At 37.5% G+C, this 23,014-nt stretch overlaps 1 protein-coding gene across 4 annotated transcripts in view; it reads right to left on the reverse strand.

Moving 5' to 3' along the window:
- septin15 (septin 15) overlaps positions 1 to 21,313 on the reverse strand; it is a gene marked incomplete at its 5' end in the record, with an annotated part of 34,542 nt that extends 13,229 nt beyond the window's left edge. The window contains 5 exons of one of the 4 annotated variants that reach the window (XM_081356859.1): positions 1,553 to 1,687; positions 1,893 to 1,993; positions 6,240 to 6,346; positions 17,178 to 17,277; positions 17,631 to 17,783. In XM_081356859.1, coding sequence (XP_081212985.1) covers positions 1,553 to 1,687; positions 1,893 to 1,993; positions 6,240 to 6,346; positions 17,178 to 17,277; positions 17,631 to 17,783 — 596 coding nt within the window. Of the gene's footprint in view, positions 1 to 1,552; positions 1,688 to 1,892; positions 1,994 to 6,239; positions 6,347 to 17,177; positions 17,278 to 17,600; positions 17,784 to 21,015 lie in introns of those variants that run through there. The other 3 variants (XM_081356860.1, XM_081356858.1, XM_081356857.1) reach the window with 3 other exon arrangements.
- Positions 21,314 to 23,014: the final 1,701 nt, after the last annotated feature.

Raw genomic sequence — 23,014 nt, forward strand, 5'->3', positions numbered from 1 at the left:
GAAATGGCCAACAACCATGCCACACTCAAAATTGCTTAAATCACCTTTCTTTCCCATTCTGACATTCAGTTTGGAGTTCAGGAGATTGTCTTGACCAGGACCACACCCCTAAATGCATTGAAGCAACTGCCATGTGATTGGTTGATTAGATAATTGCATTAATGAGAAATTGAACAGGTGTTCCTAATAATTCTTTAGGTGAGTGTATAGTGCATTATGGAAATCATTTTACAACCAAGTGTATGAATAATCTTGCAAAAGTCTTACAAGTAGAGAAACCACTACAACTTCATGAAACAATGGGGGAAAAAATAAAACAATAAAAAGGTGCAGCTTTTCACATGGTTTTCCACACAGGTTATATGACTATAATGAACAGTAACAGTAAGGTAAAGCAAAACATTAGATAAGTCTGCAAAGCTTCCACATAAACCAAATACAAAAATGTCATTTTTGAAGTGATGCAATACAACTAAAAACAAGTCAGTGTCCAGAAACAGGCATGAATAAACAGATCAGAGCAGAAGGCCCACTGTCAGCACAGAGCCACCACACAGCACTGACCCTTTTCTCATCGTTTCCTTCCAAACCAGAAAAATTATGTCATGGAGGGAATGAGGGCCTTGCTCTGTCTCTCTTAGCATCACTTTCACTTGGGATTCCAGACAAAGAGGCTGTTCTTTACATGGAGCTGGGTTTGTGTGTGTTTGTGTGGTTTTGGGGCCAGCTGAGGGGCTGTTTATACATTTCAGGAATGTCGAGACTGAAAATGCAACACAAAGGTCACAGAGATATGAATGTTGCTTCATAGTGGCGTCTCAAAAAGGGCACGCAAGAAAATGTGTGGGGCTGTTTGAACACATAGGACCGCGGGGTCACTGAATGTAAATAGAAAAGTAAACAGGGCTTTGTTTTTTCTATTCAGAGAGTGTAGATGATGAACTATACACTAAAGAATTAGAGGATTTTCCCACATCAATGCCATTAAATCACACAACAATGGACAGATGAATTGAAAAAGATAAATAAAAAACACCAAAAATAAATCAAAATGAAATGTATGTTTCAAGGATCCTGCTATGAATATTCCCCAAAGCAAATAAAACATTCTTGCATCACAAAAAATATGTCATATTTTATCACAAATCTTATTTCTGTCTTAACAAACGTTCCTTGCCTTAGTAAAACTAAGCCAAATAAGCTATTCATTTTCAAAAATAAACAAGGCAACGCCTATCATACGCCAGGCCGAGTTTAGTGGGCATTATGTAATGCTTTTGGATATGGGTGTGGGAAGTATGTATCTCCATCTGTGCTCACATGTCCTCTGTCTCTCCATTTCACTCGTTAATGCATTTAAATCAGTGTGCAGTCACATGTTCGTATGCCTTCATTGTACCACAGTTGTATAGTATTCATGTACAAAATTCCAACATCATCCCACTCCTGAACAAAGTGCAAAATGTGTAAATCAGGACGTGTGTGTGTGGTGCTTCTATTTTAAGCTGGTTGATTCATGCCAGGCTTCATTTGTAGAGGCTGCAGTACCTACCCGTGACCAGAGGGGGCGATGAAGTACAAGCAGCAGTGCACCCTGTTGTCAGGCATCTGCCTCCTGTTGACACGGGATTCAGCATTCAGGAAGTCTTCAAACTTACTGTCAATGTAGTTGATGACTGGCTGCCAGCTGAAAAAAGGGGAGGATGAGAGATGAAAGGCAAAGTCAAATGCAAGCTTGAGAAATCAGTGCATTATAATCTGTAATAAATAGATTTAAAACCATCACATATAGCATTCTGCATTTAAAATGATTTTGTCTTTTGACTATAATGGAGTTTATGTCGCTGACAGGGTCTATCCAAGAGTGAAAGGCACTTGAAATTAAAACTCACCAGTTGCTGTTGTCCACCGCATCTCCAAAGCCTGGTGTGTCGACGATGGTGAGCGTGAGCTGAACGCCCCCCTCCTTTATCAGCACTTTGGACTGTTCCACCTGAAAGAAGGCCCAGAATTGTTACAACAGGATATGTGACAAAGTCTGAGACAGCAGCCTTGCCTGTTTGCTCCAGATTCACGTTATTGATCAAACATAAATGCTAACTAACCCTTAACTACAAACATTCATGCGATTGGAGAGTACAGTTTTTGCATAAGAGTTTGTACAAACCAAAAGTGAGCCCTACAAAGGTCATAGATGACTCTAGAACATAAACACTGATGAACAAGCCTTATAGCTCATACAAAAGAAGCTAATGACTAATATAGGGATAAGCCATGATAGTCAACTAGTTGTCCAACAAATGGCCACATTGACTAGTTATGAATCTTTAAATTCAATGCAGCTACAGACATACACATTGATGTTTTAAAATAGGTCAAGCTAAAAATAGTCCAACTTTAAAACCGAAAGGAGTGAGTATTCAATATCAACTAGTTGGTATCTTCCGATTAGTCAACTAGTAATTCAGGCAACCATGTGCATTAGTTGTGTTCTAGGGCAGGCCATGTGTGAGACACCGTGTTGAGATGAGACACTGAAATAGTCATCTCCGATGTCACTATGATAGAGCTTCATCTCCTGAAGTTATTTCAGCTGCTTTCAGTACAAACGCTTATTCTCACAGGCCTGGTTATTTTTGGCTGACCCTGTTTTTCTAAAACTGCACCCTCATTCACACATGGGCAACTTTCTCGCTAACAAAAACAACCATAACCTCTCTTAGTTCTTCAAAAAGAGGAGAGAGAGGGAGGGAGAAAAAGGAGAGACTTAAGGAGAAGAAAGTGTGAGAAAGAGAAAACGAGCGAACTGGAGGAGAGAAGTAGAGTAAACCTTAATAAAACTCGCTCATGCTAGGATGTTTATGAGGCACGTCGGACCACTTCAGTTTGCAACAACATAGAAAAAGAAATAAATGAAAATGTAGAAACACAAAGCCACAAAAATCTCAAGACTTTCATTCGATGCAACCAGAGCGGCCCTTGTGTGGCTGCTATCACAAACACTGCAGATTGTTTTGGAATATAAATACTCTCACCGCTGTCTCCATGTCCTGCCTGAACTAACCACAGAGGACTAGACAGCCACACATCACAACATGGCCTTTGGCCAGGCTGACAAATTTATACCACGGGCATTCATGGTGGAACAGCTCAAGTGCATCACGCAAAGGCATCTCGCCACCCAGGAGAGTGCCAGAGTAGGTTAAACATCAAGAGGAAAGCATGGACATGAGAAACGTTAATATGTCAGAGAGATTTCATCTGTGAAAGCAGTGATGTAGAGAATGTGAAGTCCAAGTAAGCCTATACTGCAAGTGACATGATGAAATCTAAAATCTCTCAAACTTATGTTGTTTTGAGGTAAAAACAGAGAGGTGGTGCCTTGGGGTGAATCTTCAATTGAATTCAAGTGGCAGCAAGCAAAGCCATTTTGGTTTTAGATCATCTATCCAAACGAGAATGGATTTGTTTAGATGTTGGGTGACAGATGCCACAGTTTCATTCAAACTGTAAGATGATGGGAAGGTTGTGTTTGGTCGGTTTCTGCACAGCGCTGAGAAAAGCAAATAACCCACATGAACACATACAGCACAAAGAGAACACAGGCTACTACGAGTGGAATGAAATCGACGAAGTTAATTACCAAACTGCACACTTAATGTGTACTTGCGGTCTTGCAATAGTAACGGTGTATGTGAAGTCTATGAGGCTATAGGATGTCCCATTTGTCATTTGAGGTTTCAGAAGGGTGCTCATGAGCCTTCACTAGGAATGCAACAATTATAGATTTTGTTGGTACGATTATAGTCTGAGGAATAATCATGGTTTCACGATTATCACGATCATTATGCATTCATTAATTTCACAACAATGAATAAAATCACGTTATTTATTGCTGCTTTTTGAAAAAGAAATAAAGAAACCAAATAGTAAAGCACAAAATAATAATAAAGACAAGTTCATCTTTCACTTTGGAGTTAAAGAAAGTTAAAGAAAGTTCCAAAAACATCCATGTCAGTATTAGGGGAATAAACTAAACTGTTATTGTCACCAACTGTCATCCATACGTTTTCATTTTAATAATCCTTTTAATAATTCATCTAATTTAACATGTGGGATGTAGCCTGGTTTTATCAACTAACATGGTCATTACTAGAACTGTGTTTAAACGACACAACACATTCACTTCCACATATTTGACCATAAGAATATATCATATAATTCATGATAGCCTATAGTTATAGTGTGGCTGCATGACGCATCGGCATTTAAATAATACGTTCTAAAATAACGGTCGCCTTAAACTCACGCTGGGGGCTCAGCAATAACATAGACTACCGACTTCAGGCATTTCTTTGGCGGAAATAAAGCTTCGTGGGTACAGTAGTAGCCTCTGTGTCTCTAATAAGCACGGCACTTTAAGCTGGTGTAACTTTGTTTTCGTTTTGTGCAAGTTGCAACAGTTCCGTTCGGTGTAACAGAAACACACGGTGTAGCAGAGCCTTTACGATTAATTAGCTGTGACGTTGTAAATTGCGGTTCCCTAGCCTTCACTGATGCCGTCTCCACAGCAGACTTCTACCCAACAGTCTAAGTGGCATTACATCACTGAAGTGTGGACTTGGAGAAGGACTTGAGGGATTTAGGAATTCATTGGAGACAGGGTTTGACATAACGGCTGCGGGACACACGTGAATTTGACCACCCTAATTTGAGCAAAAAAAGAGATTTGATGTTTTTTGTTATTGCAGGGGTGCCCAATCCTGCTCCTGAAGGGCCAATGACATGCAGAGTTTAGCTCTAACACACTTGCTGTGAAGTTCCTAGTAATCCTGAAGACCTTGATTAACTGGTTCAGGTGTGTTAATTAGGATTAGAAGTAAACTCTGCCATATAGTGGCCCTCGGGAAGCAGAATTTGACATTCCTGTTTTATCGCAAAATAAGCATGGCAGACAAGTTCTTGAGATTTTGATTTTACCTATTCAAGTAGACTGGAGCTGTACTTGCATGATTGAGTAGCTTTTTTCAAGATTGCCACCAAGTAAATAGACTTGCTTTAGAAAGGATTTGTCATGTCATCCAAGCTCAACCAAGTTTCAAAACTACTTTGATCTGAATCGAAACCGTGAACTTAGTCTTGAGTGCAGCAAAGACACAGAGATTGTTTGTTCATCATAATAAAAGAGAAACAAGAGTGGCTGCACTTAAATAGCAGAAAGGGCTGGGACACCTCAGAACACGTCCCATTTCTAGGGTGGTGGGAAAGTCAATGCCGAGTGTTGGGTTTCGTGGGAAAATTCTTGACCTCCTACTGAACCCTACTAGCCTCCAGAGGAATCTAGACCCTTTCGTATTGCCCCTCCTATACTCTTTAAAAAACACTCCAATTGAGCCACTCCATCATTTCGCGAGCGGTGTATCCTCCCCCATTTCTGATGCTCCAGCCTCAGCATCTGTTCTCATCCTGTTTATCAAATCCATATAAGGTCAAAACTCTGCTGTCTCTTTCCTCTGGTGAGTCTGGGAGCATTTGCTCTGGCCTGGAACTCTCAAAAGGCAGCATCTGTTTGTGATTGCTTGAGCCTGATTGGTGCCCTGCACTCCAGCTGTCTGAACGCATTCAGGTGTTGGTTGACTAGGACTTGAAGAGGCAAAAAACAACAACATTGAGTGCATGAGTGTGATTAATGCGACAAGGCCCAAGGATCCATACTCATGCATAGTCATGCATAAGAAGCGGAACTGGTCAGGTAGGTAGCACAGTTCCACTCGAATGGTGAACTTTGATCATTAAAAAAAGGTTTCCGATTCCTAGTCCAAGGTAAGGACAAGAAATCACACCCTAGAAGCCTCCTTCATGGCTTCTCTACATCACATTTGGCTGCAAGGCAGTGGAGGATAATGATGGCTGGAGATAAAGGGTCGAAGGTAAGGAAGTAAGAGAGAGTAAGACTAATATAGAGTAGGAATGTCACGGTGAGAAAACTTTCAGAGCAGAGCATACGCTTTCAGTTTATAATTTTAGCGCTCGTTGTCCAACTGAACTATACAGTATTTAATTCTATAAAAAAGCAAAACGACAATGAGGGCAGTGGCATGGTGGGCAAGGATCAGGGTATGGCCGAACCCCGTGTAACACCGACTACTGCAGCAAGCCTAATATATAGACAAAGGCAGAATTAAGCAAAGGCCAGAGGATCAGTATCAGAAGTTAAAGGTCAGCTAAAGATGCCATACCTGAACAGTCTTCTTGATCCTCTGAGATGGGCCAGGGTAATCTTTGGAGTACAGGTCTGTCAGAAAGAGGGAATTGATGAGCGTGGATTTGCCCAGTCCAGACTCACCTAGAAAAGAGGCAAACAAAAATTTTAAGTTGCCATGCTCAACTGGTGCCATGAAATGCGCTAATATAAGCAAAAAGTGGGAGAGGGATGAAATGCCACATGCAGAAGACATCCATACTTAAAAACAGGAGGTGATGATTATGAGATTCTCCACAGATCCTCACAAGCTTTCTCACATTCATCCACCCACACAGAAACACACAATTAGTTTGTTGTTTTTGAGCCAACCAATGGCACATGTGGGACCCTGGCCAGAAATTCAATAGTTTCTTCTTGAGGACAGAAATCGAAAGACGGCGGATTTCATGGGTATATTGGGAAAATGTTGTGGACAAAAAGGAAGAGTGAGAGAGAGAGAAAGCTCTTTTATTCTGAGGGAATAAAACATTGCTTGCTCCATTCTTTCTAGACAATTCCACACTTCTCTTTACAACTGATGAGCAAGAGGCGGTGTCATTTTTGAACATCTCTTGAGTTGGGGGAAGGGAACACTCAGGCTCATCTGGCAGAGCAGACCACCAATGCATAACTGAAGTGTACACCATCTTCACCCACTCAAATACACATTCTCACTCAACATTTTTGACACAAGCTTGATCCTAGGCTTCAAGGGGGTGTTGAAATCTCCTTCTCTCAATAAACAATCATCCCACAGACAGTCCTCAGCGCCTGAGCTTCCAATTCCTATCTTATTCATTTACCACATGGGAGAGCAAACAGGCCTGAAAATGCCCGTCTAATTGCTGATAATGTCACAAACATCTTCTGTAAGATGATTCATTTTTGACACAAAAATTTGACAATTCATACACTTTTTTATGGTTTTGTTAATAACACTTTTGAAAATTAGCTAATCACAGAAGCTTGATTGTATGCATTAAGAAATTCTATTAATCATAATTTTGCTGTAAATTAATCGGATATTTTTTGTGTTTAAGCTTATGATGTAATGCAATTTAAATTGGAAAATGAGACCCAGATGACCCAATGTCCTCATGATATCAGTTGATATCAGTGCCTAACCTTCAACCCTGACCCCCTCATTTGGACCCTCTCCCTCTTTTTGCCAAAGCAGGAGCAGTTCCCAGTGCGTCCTATGGAGCTGAAACATCTGCACAGACACACTTAAAGATTCTCTGTGCTATGCCAGAGATAACACACAGACACCAAACCCACCCTCTGTCTGTTAAGTAAATTTACTCCTCCATGCCCCAGGCTACGTGGACTTACCTAAACAAGACAGAGTGACTGGACTGTGAGAGCATCTATGTGTATGTGTTTGTGGGGGTGGGAGGACATCAGAGCCCAGTGGAAGAGAAGTAAAGGGGGAGGAGGAAAGACAGATAAAGAGAGACAGAGTGTTGTTTTATTGGTCTGCACTTACACTGGCATTTTAATGGAAGCCATGTACCAACACATAAAAAAGGCCAATGGGAAAAAGCATCCTCTCTTCTCTTCTGCTAATAAATGCAGATAGATATAGCCAAAAACAAAGACAAAAATATATTTTGTGACCATTTAGATCATAAAACAACTTCATAATAACTTAATAACTTAACTAATTATTATTTTAATTATTGTAGTTTACTTTTGATTACATAATCACATAAAATGTTTGTGAAAACATACTAAAAATTCATTACAAATTGAATTGCTCTAACCATTTCCATGCTCTAACGGGTGAGAATGAGTAGATTAGCAAGCGTCTCCAGCTCCAGCTAGCTCTAAAGCCCTGTTTCTCCCTCTCTTTCCCTTTCACCCCCTCAGGGTAAAGCCAGAACCAATTAGCCTCATCCCCTCTTTTAATTAAATATCGGTCCACATGATCTCTGAGAATGAGACACTTCAGTCACACAGCAAGGATCCAGGTCTAGTTCACAGTTGGCTGACCTTTATCAGACCCATGGATGAATGGAGTGAACTCACCTCCCCTTCTCATTTTGGTCCCTCTATCATCTGACTTTTACTACTACAGCACATGTGCCTCTCCAGCAGGGACAAACAGAGACACTGGAAAAACCATTAAATAGAGGAAAGAGGTCTATAGTTGTGCTAATAGACTGGCACAACCACATGCGGATAAACAGACCCTATTTCCACTGGCTTTACATTAAACTAGACCCAGACAGGCTACCAGGGGAACAGACATTTCCGAATTAAAAGCGCATGCTAGCATCACTTCCTGACCCAGTTTGACACGGTTAGCGCTTAGCTTAAAAAAGTGGGGGAATGGTGTTCCACAAGCATTTGAATAACCAGTTTTTTGTGCAGTATGCTAATATAGCATGTCCGGCACCATCATAATGTTTCATTTTATTACAGATTTACATATCAAAAACATCATTAAACATCTTTTAGATAGTTTAGCTTAGAGTGCTAGTTGTGTCAAATTAGCATTACATGACATAAACCTCAAACAGATTGCACCTTTCAAATGCAAAAAATTACCTTTACATTTAAAAAGATTCACTCAAAAATAAAAAGTTGTCATTTTCTACTCAACGTCATCTCATCTCATATCAAAAATGGCTTTCATCGATTAAAATTAAATATAATTAGATGAGAAATAACTAATATAACTAAAACTTAAAAAAATAAACATTAAATAGAAAATTTTCAAAAATAAAACTCAAACAAAAGCAAATAAAATTACTAGAACTAAAATTAAAGTTAAATTAAAATTATAATTAAATAAATAAGAAACATGACAAATAAAACAATTCCAATTATGAATAAATACTATAATAGTATATTAAAAAATACTAATGAACACAGTCAAAACTGTATTACTTTCTTCTGTGGAACATGAAATAAGGTATTTCGAGAAATGTGTTTTTTGTTCATACAATGGAAGTCAATGGGCTGCAATGTTTGGTTCCCAAAGTTCTTCAAAATATCTTCTTTTGTGTTCAACAGAAAAAAGAAAGTCATACAGGTTTGGAGCAATATAAGCTAATGATGACAGATTATTCTTTTTTTGGTTAACCTTTAAAAAGGACTTTTAAAAAATGTGTGACGATCCATCAATCAATCATAAACGGCCCTATTCAGGGCCTATTTTTTAAATGTATTTTCTACTTATTACTACTACCCTGAATGGGTGGTTTGGAGGACTGGGACAAATGGACAAACTTTCAAGGAGATTCCACACATTCTTCTTGACTTTCATCTATTTACCTCTTCCTGTCATCATGCTATGGGCCAGAAAGCACCCCAGGGCCCATTACTGGGCTCAGATATCCTGACAATCCCCCACCTCCACCCCTTTTCCACTGCCCTGCCCCCATCTAATCCCAGCTATCCCTTTTCTTCCTCACTCTTTTTCCCCTCATAAAAGGGGCTCTAGTACCACTGCCATACAGTTGCTTAACTCTTTAACAAACAGATAGCTGACAGAGAGCGAAAGAGAGGCCCACTACCTCAACAGATAAACAGAGAACAATGGGCAAACTATGATCATTCAAACTAATTACAGCTTTGGAAAACACTCCGATCAAGTATTTACAACAGTTACTGATTTTAAAGGATGTGAGAATGCAAGTATGATAGTAAGTGTGTGTTTAACTGGTTTGCAGAGAGGGGTTCCTGTAGTGATAAGATCCATTGTTCGGCAACAAAGGTCAGAGTTCATCTCCGAACAGCCTGAGATAACAATCAGCAATGCTCTGTAAAAAACTCCCATGGACACACACACACACACAAAAGTCACTTCAAATAGGAAAATCAATCTGTCCTACATAGAAAATAAGATCTATGAGGTGGCACGTGTGATGTTACACACTGCACGTGCGCAATCAACATACACACTCTATATCATGGCAAACTCCTCCCCTGGAGGGCTAGCTCCAAAATATCTGCCTTGAAGTTTCCAGAAGACCTTGATTAGCTTCTTCAAGTGTGTTTAATTAGGGTTGGAGCTAAACTCTACAGGACAGTGGCCCTCTAGGAACTGAGTTTGAAACCTTTTTTTAATTAGATGTCAGCAAAAACACACAACGCTAGACAGGTAGTGAACACATCTAGTTAACATTTATAACTAAGATTTGGCTAAAATGTTGTAAGGATATGTAACAGAACAAAGCATTTAAACAGCATAAAATAATATCAAAAAGATTGATTAATACCAGCGGTAATGATGTACTGCACGTAGTCATGTCGCCGGACATTGAGTAATCACAGTCCCAATGTGTAGTGAACCAGGGTCCTTTACCAGTGGATTCGCATATAATGATTTACAAACCTGGGAGCTATAGGGAGCTGACTGAGACAACTCATGGTTCTCAACCCTGGTCCTGGTGCCCCTAATGTCTCCTTTATCAAAACTGATTCAGGTCATCAACTCATTAGTAGAATCTCCAAGACCTGAAATGGGACCAGGGTTGAGAACCACTGGTCTACATCTGGATAAATTTGAAAATGCATCCTTTTCTCTACATTTTAGTTTTCCATCTACACGAAGAAGGCATTCTTTTTACAACGAAAATTGAGCTTTGAAGATGCCCTACCAAGTGGATGAATTTTAAAACGCCATATTTGCATTGTAGTGTGGATTGTGAAAAAATAAGTATTTGAAAATGAGGCATATTTAGTCATGTGACGTATATTGTAATTGCTGTCCTGTGGCAAAACATGAGGCACATTGAGTTTTAGACCATACATGAAAATGGTGATTGAGTGCGACCTGGACACACCAGTAAATTGTAGGAAATTCTGCTAATAATATGATCATTCTAGTAGAATAGTGTGAAAATTGTATTATGTCTGGTCTCTTGGTATCATCTCAGTTATTATGTTTTATGCACAGACAGTACGTTTTTCTGAAGTTTCAGTGTAGACAAGAAACCTTTGGAAAAAGTGTTTTGAAATGAAACCAACATCATCAAATATATCCAGATTAATGAAGACGTAGCCTCACGCAGATATGGTGGAAGCGAGTTAGACGTTCCCCAATGGCAATGTGAGATCCCCACATACACAGCTGGGGTTGCTTGCATTGCATCTTCTGCCTTAAGCTATGGACTATGTTTCTGAAATGTGCAGAAACTGTTCTGAACCTGTAATATTGCACACACAGCCTTAATAAAAGAGTAAGCACTGCGTCAACTGTTAGAATATAAGTTCTCCAAATGGCTTGTTCTCATTCATATTAGTCTTCACACAAATAAAAACATCGAGTAAGATACACTTTCCACATGATATTAACAGGCTTGAGTCACAACTAAGCCTGTCTGATTCAACAACATTGTTTTGCAATGATTCATAAACATGCTGAAGAGAACAGTAACTAAAGGGACCACTGGACAGACTGGGATACAGATTTGGCAGATTTTACAAATGAAAACTAAAAATCTAAAGTAAAAAACTACAATTAATATATATATATATATATATATATATATATATATATATATATATATATATATATATATATATATATATATATATATATATATATATATATATATATATATTGGCTAAGAAATGAACATGTAACTATTGCAGAATTTAAAAAACAACAAAATCTTAACCACTTATATATTTTACACTGCCAAGCCCAAATCCTTGATTGTTTGTTACTAAAACCCCATCTAAACAAAAATCTGTCCAACACAATGAAACTCATCAATGGCTTCTGTAGAGTGAGGGAAGATCGGCATAATGGTGTTACTCTCCTTCATACACTCATAGCTTTTGAGGGTTAAGAACAAGTCTGATGAAAACAGAACAAACTCAAAATATTCCCATATTTGACTTGAATGAAACTTTAAAAGAAAGTTTGTTTGAAAACCCAAAGATATGCCAGTGTTTATTTGAACATTTGCGGAAGCATTAGCATGTGTTGGCTAAGACTGTCTGACAGGCTTAGCTCCATGACCAGGTTGTTAGATGACCTGTTGGCAGAGAGTGGAAGCTTTGGCTTCATAATCCAGGGATTAAATATCCTCCATGTGTGTGTCCGTATTTCAGCCAGGGACCTTTTAAACGGACCTACAGCATAGTAACGCACGAGAAAAGCAGCAGCTCCTAGCGGTAGCTATGCTAACGCAGCCGCATTAGACAAATTGCTGCCGTGTTATTGAAAATATCTGTGGATGACATGGAATTCAACAACATGTCATGTCTGAAGACTTCAGCTACCGATTGGAAAAATCATCACTTTAAAACATCTCAAGTTTTGTCCAAACACAGCTGTCGGAGTTGTTGTTGTAAAGGAATGCAAACTGCGCAATTAACGAAAACATGTGTGAATTTTTTTTCTATTCGTTGCTTATACAGGTGTGAATTCTCCTTCACAGCTTGAAAATTGCCTATTAAAAGAGACTTTGTACATAGAAAACCATATTTTAAACAAGACTAGAAACTGCAAGGCCTGCTTTACCACCTCCAACACGCCTTAGATAACTCAATTTGAAAAACGAACCTCAACAACTCTTCACATTTTCCAACGCTTTCTCCCTGAAGAAACATTTTGCCAGCTGGTGTGAGAGGGAAAGCTCAAGAAAGGAAATGCTTGTGGAAAAAAACACAAGGGAGAGAGCGAGAGAAAAGACAGGAAACAGATTTTTTCCTCCCTGAAATTTTGGAGGGAAAATTGGAGTCCACAGCCAAAGCCCTGTAGTGTCTGTCAGGATGAGTGACAAGAGAACAAGACGACAGTTTTGTTCTTTAAAGGGCCATTGGACGTCCCCAAGGACAGTTTTAAGAAAACCCAGCAAGCCCCTATTACATGTCTTAGACACTGACTACATTAAAGCAAATTTCAGCCCAGTCTGAGGAAGATGTATGTTATGAAGAGAATTTGTGGAGGTGGAATCTTGCTTTTGAGGTCAAATGTGGCAGGAGTGCATTTTAATATTAGTGAATGCACAACACTGTTAGAAGAAAGACAAATATTGATACTTACTGTATTTGCAGTGCTATTATTTAGTGTAAAATACACTACCATTCAAATGTTTTGAGTCAGTAACCTATTTATTTCAAAGAAATTAGGTAATACTTTTATTCAGAAAAGATGAATCAAATTAATCAAGTGACAGTAAAGACATTTACATGTTTCAAAAGATTTATATTTCAAATAACTGCTGTTTCTTTCCATAAATGCTGAACTTTCTAATAATCAAAGAATCCTGAAAAACAAAATGTATTACATTTTACATTGAAATATCGCAAAACTGTTTTTAAACATTGATAATAATAATAATAAATGTTTCTTGAGCAGCAAATCAGCATATTAGAATGATTTCTGAAGGATCATGTGATCATACTGAAAATTCAGCTTCGCCATTACAGGAATAAATTACATTTTTAAATATATTAAAATAGAAAAAAGTTACTTTAAAATGTAATATTTTACAACATTACTTTTTTTTTTCTAAACAGTATTTTTGATAAAATAAATGAAGCCATTGTTAGATTAATTTTAAATTAAATTAATTTTAAAATATAAAGACCAACTACAATTCCATATGCAGATATTGTTGGTCACCGAATTCTGAATATTCTATACATTTTCAAACTGTAATCTTAAATTAAATTTCTTAACGCAAAAACACAATGCAAAGCCCAATGGACCCTGCAATTGTCTACAAAAGAGTTTGAATAAAAGTTTAATACTATAGATGAGGTCACATTTACCGAGTTACTCGGCAAGATTTCATGGACAATTTCGTTTCAATTGGAATCAACATGTTAGGGAGCTTTGCGTAAGGGCGAAAAGGTTTTTTGCAGATTTTGCTTGTGTTCAAGTTGGTTATTTAAAGTTTCCCTGTAGTCAATCATTTTAAACTTTAATCTTTGATCACCAAAATTACATATTTAAGCGTTTTTTTCCTTGGAAAAAATGTCTTCATGCCTTAAAATAGCTTGAATGTAACTCTACACCCTTGCCTCATTTAGTATATGCAGTTCTATGAATATGTAAATTAGCCCCGCCTCCACTCACTTGCACCAGCTCAGAGATCCACTCATTGATGATCACACGTTTGTGACGTCAGAAACACCAGCAATTTCAAACCGCGTTTTTGAGACTTTCTTGAGGAGAAAATACTCAACAATGGTGTTGACATATGAATTTGCCAGCCCGTTCTCATCCCAAGGCGTCATATACTGATGCTTTTGACATTTCGTCTACGTCGAACGCACATGGCACCCTTTAGCGTCAATATGAGACGCAGATAGATATGGGCCAGAAGGCGCCTCCTAGCGGTTTAACCCTAACCTTACACCAGACCTAAACCTACCCATAACCGAACAAAGCTCTGTGCGTCTCATATTGACGCTAAAGGGTGCCATGTGCGTTCGATGTAGACGAAATGTCAAAAGCGTCAGTATATGATGCCCTAGGATGAGAATGCGTTGGAATTTGCACATGGTTTGTCTTAAAGAATATTAAAAATACCACATAGACATCATTAAAACAACATTAAATCCTTGATTTTCACCACAGGGGGACTTTAAACTTAGCCTGGTCCTACCAGACTCTCGTCAGACAGAGAGTCTGGCCACTTTCCATTGACAAGCGTTAACTTCATGAAGGAGGGTACTCTGTTGTTGAAGTTTAAAACTATTTGGATCTGCCCAGAGCTACTCTGGATCTGCCATAACCAATCGCTAACGTTTGGTCGTGACGTAACCCTACAACTCAAACTAGCGCACAACCTCAACGTCATCGTTCTCAGCCACTCCCTCTGTTCGCTGACTGGACCGGTAAAAGTTTGGCCGGAGAAAACCTACGAATATACTGCAAACCCAGACGGAGTCCCGAAGGAAAATGAAAATTGAGTGGAAGTACGTAGGAGGGCGGAGCCAGGCTACTTTAAACTTGCCGTGCTGACCAACAGAAAGCTACTTGGTTTGAAAGTGACTGTAATTCGTTTTGGCCAACCAATAAGAGGGCAACATTGAGGTAGCCCCGCCCACAATGAAATATTATTGGACTCCTAATACATATTAAAAAAGAACAAATTATATGACAAACATCACAAAGACAATTGTAAAAATCGAAAGAAAAACTATGAAAATATATGATTTCAAAAGTAAACAGACAAATTGCTTGCTGCTGGAAATTCATCAGAGTAAGGAATCTTTTGTTTTACAAATATACACAAAATATATTTATAAATAAATATCCTTAATAGAGGCCACAGACGATAATGAAGGCAACACACCTAGTTCTCTACAAAGACTAGTGCGGCTTGTTTCCTGATACCAGTACAAGCATCTCAATTGGCCGGTTTACCAAACAGGAAACCCCAAACTAGCCTTTAAACAGACGTAGGGAATGTGTGAGAGACAAAGACACAGAATGAGTAACAACTTGGAACAGAGGAAGAGAGAACTGAAGAGATTATTTTGCACCAGAACTGGGAAGCAAACCCACTTCAAGCGCTAACAGACACACACACCCGGTTACTATGGTGAGGCGCTCCACCACAGTTATGTCACCGAGATCCATATTTCCAATATAGCTTTAGTCACAGCATCCAAACCACAGAGAGAGTGTGTGATAATGACAATAGTATTGATCATCCAAACACTCGTCGTCTATCTACTCTATGTGGGAATAAAGTCATTCGTTCATCAGCAAATAAATCTCTTTGATCCAAAGACACAGATTATTCGCTTAAAGTAAAAAAACAAAAAAAAAAAACAGAAAGCTTATTTTATGTCATTCTACAAAACAAGTTCCATTTGTGGTTCTCATGTATGCAAAAAAAAAAAAAAAAAAAAAAAAAAAAAAAATATAATATATATATATATATATATATATATATATATATATATATATATATATATATATATATATATATATATATATATATATATATATATATATATATATAAAATATAAAATACATCATCATTTCAAGACATGAATGTGAAAGAACTTAAACATGAACTTAAACCTCATCTTTTTTGTTTTCATCTTTTGATGTCAGTAGTATTTTCAAATGACAACCCTGTTACCATGATTTTATAGTAAATAATAGATAACTTCTATAAAACTTCAGCAGTCATTTTCTCAGTAATGTACATTATACTAATTTTACAACCTAAAGGGATAGTTCACCCAAAAATGAAAATGCTGTCATCATTTACTCTTCCTCAAGTTGTTCCAAACCTGTATGACTTTCTTTCTTCTGCTGAACACAAAAGAAGATATTTTGAAGAAAGTCGGTAACCAAACGACTGATGGACCCCATTGACTTCCATAGTAGGAAAAAAAAATACTATGGAAGTCAATGGGGACCAGCAACTGTTTAATTACCAGCCTTCTTTAAAATATCTTCTTTGTGTTCAGCAGAAGAAAGAAAGTCATATAGGTTTGGAACAACTTGAGGAAGAGTAAATGATGACAGCATTTTCATTTTTGGGTGAACTATCCCTTTAAACAGAAGACTTGCAATGTCAAATTTAACTAAGCCTGTAACCCTGTTAGTGTTTCCTGAACGACCGTTTCCTGAACATTTCCTAAATGTTTCCTGAAGGCATAATTACAGTAAACTATATTAATATAGCCGGAAATGGCGCAATGTTATGGAGTCGTTTTAATTAAATCGAGGCGATGTCCAGATTCCCTTGCATTGATTTAACTGAAGCCAGGGAATTAGTAAGCATTAGTAAGTCGTGGGAACGAATTGTTAATTTGTGGACATATTTTTGGCTCCATACGATGCAACTGATTAACAAACTTTTTATCTGATATACTGTCTAAAATCGTACAAAAATATGCTCAGCCCCAAAAAAATAATAATCACTTTATCAAACTGGAACAGGCACCCATTTCACAGAACGCAATCTCAGAGGTGAGCAAAAGAATTTTGCGACTTACCGACAACCATGAGTGTGAACTCAAATCCCCTCTTCACGGACTTCCTGTACACCTGGTTGGGGAGGTTGGCGAAGCCGACATAACCCTCCAGATTCCTCTGCTGGAAGAAAACACAGCTTTACTCCACATTCCACTGATTAAAGAGCAGAACGGCTCCTCCATTACTGTTATCCTTCTCAAAACAGAGCTCAAGAAGACTTCAGAGGAAAGATATTAAAGGCCATGCTAATATTAACATTAGTTACAGTGGATAATGCCTCAGCACAGTCAAACTCTTAAACTAACATGCAGGGATACCACAACAAAGGAGAACATGGAGTTTTGCTAATTTGAGGATGAGTAAACAGATCTGCGTTAAGCTTGCCTAAACACAACTTTTGGAAACCAAGAGGCTGGGGAAAGGATGGGCACATGGGATCTCGTGACAAACGTCTGTTTCACATGCTCATTTACGCTTCGTATCAAATCCATCATGAACTCAATGTCGTCATGGAGGCAGTGAATTTCGCTCCAGATCACAGCCAGCGCCTTGTCCAGATGCAAGTTCTCCTTCACAAGCTTCTCCATCCCTTTCTCTCCGTCGCTTTCCTGCTCTTGTAATCTCATGCTCTCGGAAGCACAGCGCTGAAGCACACGCTAGGCGAGGCAAACACAATTGATCGCTCTGCTTTGGCTCCGCTGAGCTTCTCATGCATGGTAGGCCAATGGAAAACTAACTAGTAGGGGCCATGCTGATCATTTAGAGAGAGGCAGATAGCTTGAACGGGGAGGGCGTCGATCACCAGGGAGAGTTAACTCTTTTTGACCTGAATGAATGACCATGCCCACAAATTTATTTATCAGACCTAAGCCATTAGACTCTTTGGGAAACAGTGCATGACATGGTTCATGTAAAAATGAAAATGTAACTTTTTTCATCATTCTTGAAAGAAAGAACATCATTAGGGATGCTTGTTACGTCAGTACCATATTGGTCATTGGCTCAATCATTAAAAACGCTAATAATTTAATAACACTGTTAAATACAATATTCAGTAAAATTTTAATTTTGTATATTATGATGTTGCAACGACAAAATTCACTTGTAGCATTTAAAATAATTGATTTTAGATTTTCATTTCAACTAAATATATAAAAGAGCAGGTTGGCCAATGGCCGATATAAGGCTGATAAATATGACACTATTTAATATTACACTATTTAATGTAAATAACATGCATTACAAAAGATACAATGAAGATTTAATTTACATATTTACTAATTTAGAAATAATTAATTGTAAAATGAATGAATATAAAAAGTAAATCTATAAAATAAACAGATGAATGTTGTGTAGTTTGAATGTAATCTGGACGTATTACATTCGCCATGCTGTCATTATCATGCATCGCTTCACTGCCATTCATAAATCCTCTCCCGTGGCCTCATGGGATAGTAAAGTGTCCTTCGTATGTACACTTCAGAATCTCGCCTGAAGTACAGGTAGTAGGTCATCCGGGTACTTTTTGTTTACTCTTTTTTGAGTACTGTGCATTCGGAAATACTTTTTTTTTTTTTATTCACCTACTATATGTGATTTCAGATGCAACCTTACGCTCACATCGGCGTTCAGGTTATGGCGTTCTTAGTGCTGTCAAAATAAGAGTCTTGTCAATGTCAAAATAAAAGCTGCTTCTGATACTTTACAGCCAAACAGAAAAACGTATCAGTCGATGTCGATAATTAAAAAAAATGCAAAATAACCATTATATTTTTACATAATTAAATAATAGAAAAATTATAATAGCAATTTAGAGGTTATCAGCCATTACATAATTATCAGAAAATAATCAAACATGCATCAGTAAATAATCATCAGCTGTAATTTTAATATCGGTGAAAAATCATACAGCTGTGGAACGACATGCAGAAATAAATGATGACAGAATTGTTTTGTGTGAACAATCCCTTTAAAAGAACAATGTATCAAAATGGATTTGATACGAAACCTCTGACAGTTTATGGACACTCGCATCCCAAAACGCGACTGCATCTTCTTCAAATCTATATAATTCATACACCAGTCTATAAATAGCCATGCGCTGTGTGAACAGCTCAGGGCATTTTCCATGCTTTCGCTCTTGAAGCGCTCTTACGTAACTGTAAGATTGATGTCATGCCCCAACATGGCAAACAACACAACATCTGACCAGAAGAGAGAATCAAATCATTGATTATTGAACCCCTATCCATGTTAGTATCCACAGATTGAAGGATGCATATCATTATTGAACCTCTATCCATGTTAGTATCCACATTAGATTGAAGGATGCATATAGCGTAGGTGGGAAAAAAGTGTGGGTGTTCACAAGCTTAATATTTGTGCAATTCATTCATCCTTTGAAGGATGTATAACATGATATGAAGATCCTAAATATAGTGGGCCCACTTGGAGTATTAAAATGAATAAACGTCAAAGCATTAGATAACAAAATACCAAACATATCACCTGGCATCTGCAAACTAGGCCTTTTCTCGTAACTAACTTCACTTTCCTGAGCACTTATTTTTACACAAATGGCCCCATGTTGATTTTAAGTAGATTTATGAAGTCAGTTTCCTTCAAGTTCACACAGAAAGGATCATGATATATGCTCAGTGACAGTTTTTGGCTGCTCTAGTCTTCTCTCTCTCTAACCCTATTTAAATGCATCTCCACTCACTGCTCTCCACAAGGGAGCTGGGCATCACACTTAGAGCCTGTCATTCTCATTTGCTTCTCCAAACAGCTATTAACACACATCAGCCCAACTATTTACTCAACAAAAAAAAACAACACATTTGTATGCATTTGGAATCACATTTGTCTTGAGGTCAGTGAACAATGGTATTCAACATATTCTAAGTATTATGTATGGTCTGACACAACAACAATTTAGGTTCACTTTTAACATTGATGATTCACAACTTCACAAATGCCTACAGCATGGTATGGCAATATGGAAATTGTTTTTGACCTGATCATGTTATAAGATATTGTACCATGTACTGAAAATATAGATTCTGATGAGTTTATTTCTTAGTTCTTGCATGGTTTGGATGAAAGTACAATGTTTCACTGCATGAGCTAAAGCGCATGTGGCATAATTTACTTTAACAATAACACACAAGAACCAGTGAGCTTTTGATCAAGGAAACCCAGATTATGGTAAGCTATTTTAACATTTAATTCTATTTTTTTTTTTTTTACATTAATAGTACTTATTTTTAATGAACTAAAAGTAATCTAATAGTGACTACAATTGTTTTCATAAACTAGAACTAGATATAATATTATTATTCCTTTACCTTATTAAATATTTGCCATTGAATTCTATGGGGATCTGTGGTAGACATAAACAATTAGCTGCCAACTAGTAAGTATTCCAACTGTTGTCGTGAAAAATCGCATTTTTACAAGTACTACTAATTGTTGATACATTAACCAAAAAACATCACAGATATGTTACCTGTAACAAAGAAATTATTTGCCACTATTTGTACAGTGATAAACAGTAAGTGAATAAACTGTTGTATGTAATGATAGAGTTCTAGTAACTAATTGAATACTGGATAACATAGGCAAATGAGTGTCCATTGAATAGTTATTGGTGAAATTGTATCAAAAATAGATGCTAGTTAGTTTTAAGTAGCCTAATAAATGTGAATACGGCTTGCCATAACAGACAGATGATTAAGGGACAGTCACACTAGGAATCAATTGGCCCACCACCATGCAATTCCATGAATCAATGAAACAGATGTGGTTTAAATGTATTTTCTGGACAGATTTAGATAAATGTATTAATATTGTACTCACTGCAACGCTGGAAACAGCTGAGTCGGGTCTCTCGATCATCGTCCTGTGACAACACCCACTCTGAATCCCAATAGATCAGGCATAAAAAGATGAGTCGACTCAGAAATGGTCGAGTGCAGAAGCGATGATGAACCCTTACGGCTGCTTCTGAATTGGATTAAATAAATGGATTTTTATGGGAGGTAAACGTGCACTGGACAAAAACAAGCATGCGAGCATCGGCCGGGGGAAAATGTTACAATGCTGCGAGCATGAAAGGCGATTGTCCTCCTCCTAGAGAATTCAACCCCTATTGGTCAGCGACCGGCCGCTTGTAGTGATGTCATAGAATTCCGCCCACTCTCGCATTTCATTGGCTCACTGGATTGTACAATGAATTGTGGTATTTGTAGTGGCAGGCACGTGGACGCAGGAAAAAGATGCGGCAGATGTATGCGCAATACTTCAAAACAAATTAAAAGATTTTGAATAGAAATTATGTCAGCATCGAGATCCCATACAGGAAAAGAAAAAATGGGAAATACTTTTAATTTTCTACAAGCATGGGAGAGCGTATTATGAGGCGTTTATGATCTGTAATGATGTAGGCTACATGTGCCCTCTAGTGAAATATTTTAATAGCCTAGTAGCTGTGATGTATACCAATTAATAATATTATTGATTAAAGGATATTATATTGGCTTTAGAAAATGAATGTTGAAATGTTTGATAACCTTTGTTCATAAAATAGACCTTATCAAATTAAAAGATATTTGCAGGATGCTTTTAAGGAAGTTTGCTTGGAGACAACACTGGGATCAATGGAAATAAATAAATCCAAGACTATTTTAGTACTCAAAATATGTTTTTACTTATACTGTTTGAAGCAAATATTAATTATAACTGCAACTTGATACAACTGTGTTGTTTTACCTAAACTGTTAAGTAGGCCTATAGTAAAAAATAGGTACTGAAATAGACAAAAAATAAAATAAAAAATTGAATCTTAAATGATATAGGCATATATGCAATATTCTTTAATTTAATATTAGTAGTAATAATAATAACAATAATACAGCTCATATAAAGTTTACTTCGGACCAGTAAGGTTTATTATTGGCAAATAATGAGATCAACACATTTGAGTAACATTCATTACAATAATAACACTCTGAAATGTTACAATATCATTTACTTTTTCTGTGTAGATAAAACATTTCTGTCACAGGTATGTTCACTTAGTTTCAGTTTTTCATTAGTCACACGTGTTCCTTTGTTTAGATTCCCGCCACTGTTTAGTTTCTATGGTTACTGTGATTAGTTAGTTTGGTTAAGATGCATCCACCTCATTATCTTTAGGAGCCTGTATAAGTTCATGTGTGTTCCCTTTGAGTTTGTCTGGTCACGTTAACAGTTCTGTGTGAGAATACTCCTGCCTGTATGGAAATATTATTAGTAAACTTTGTGCTGGAACATTATTGATGTCTTCATCTGTCTGCCTCCATACATGCCTTACAATTTCTTCCAAGTTTCATTTAGTTGGTTTTAAAGCAATTCTCTTGTATGTGGTTTATGTAGCCTATACTTGACCCACTCATTATCAGGTTTCACACAGTATTTCATTGTAGCTGTTACAATCCTACAGCACGTGAGAGACAAAAACATTAAAACAACATGAAAATTAGTAAATACTAAATGTTAGCAATATAGGCTACATCTAAACCTATTGAGAGGATAAGCCTACTCACAAAATGTGTCTGAGGGGGAAACTCTTACTTGTCCAATAATATCCAGACTTAATCTGAATGGGTTTCTTTAAAGCAGCAGGCTGTGGACTCAACTGTTTTTTGACCTGAAAAACTGATGGGTTCACTATAGCAAAAACAGTTTTTACACATTATGTTTTTATTCTTCAGGTTTTGATATTGAGTAAAGACAGAGGTGGACAGTAACAAAGTACATTTACTTGAGTACTGTGCCTAAGTACACTTTTTGAGTATCTGTACTTTACTTGAGTATT

Source organism: Scardinius erythrophthalmus, assembly GCF_964197995.2.
Source record: "Scardinius erythrophthalmus genome assembly, chromosome: 24".
Taxonomy (NCBI): Eukaryota; Metazoa; Chordata; class Actinopteri; order Cypriniformes; family Leuciscidae; genus Scardinius; species Scardinius erythrophthalmus.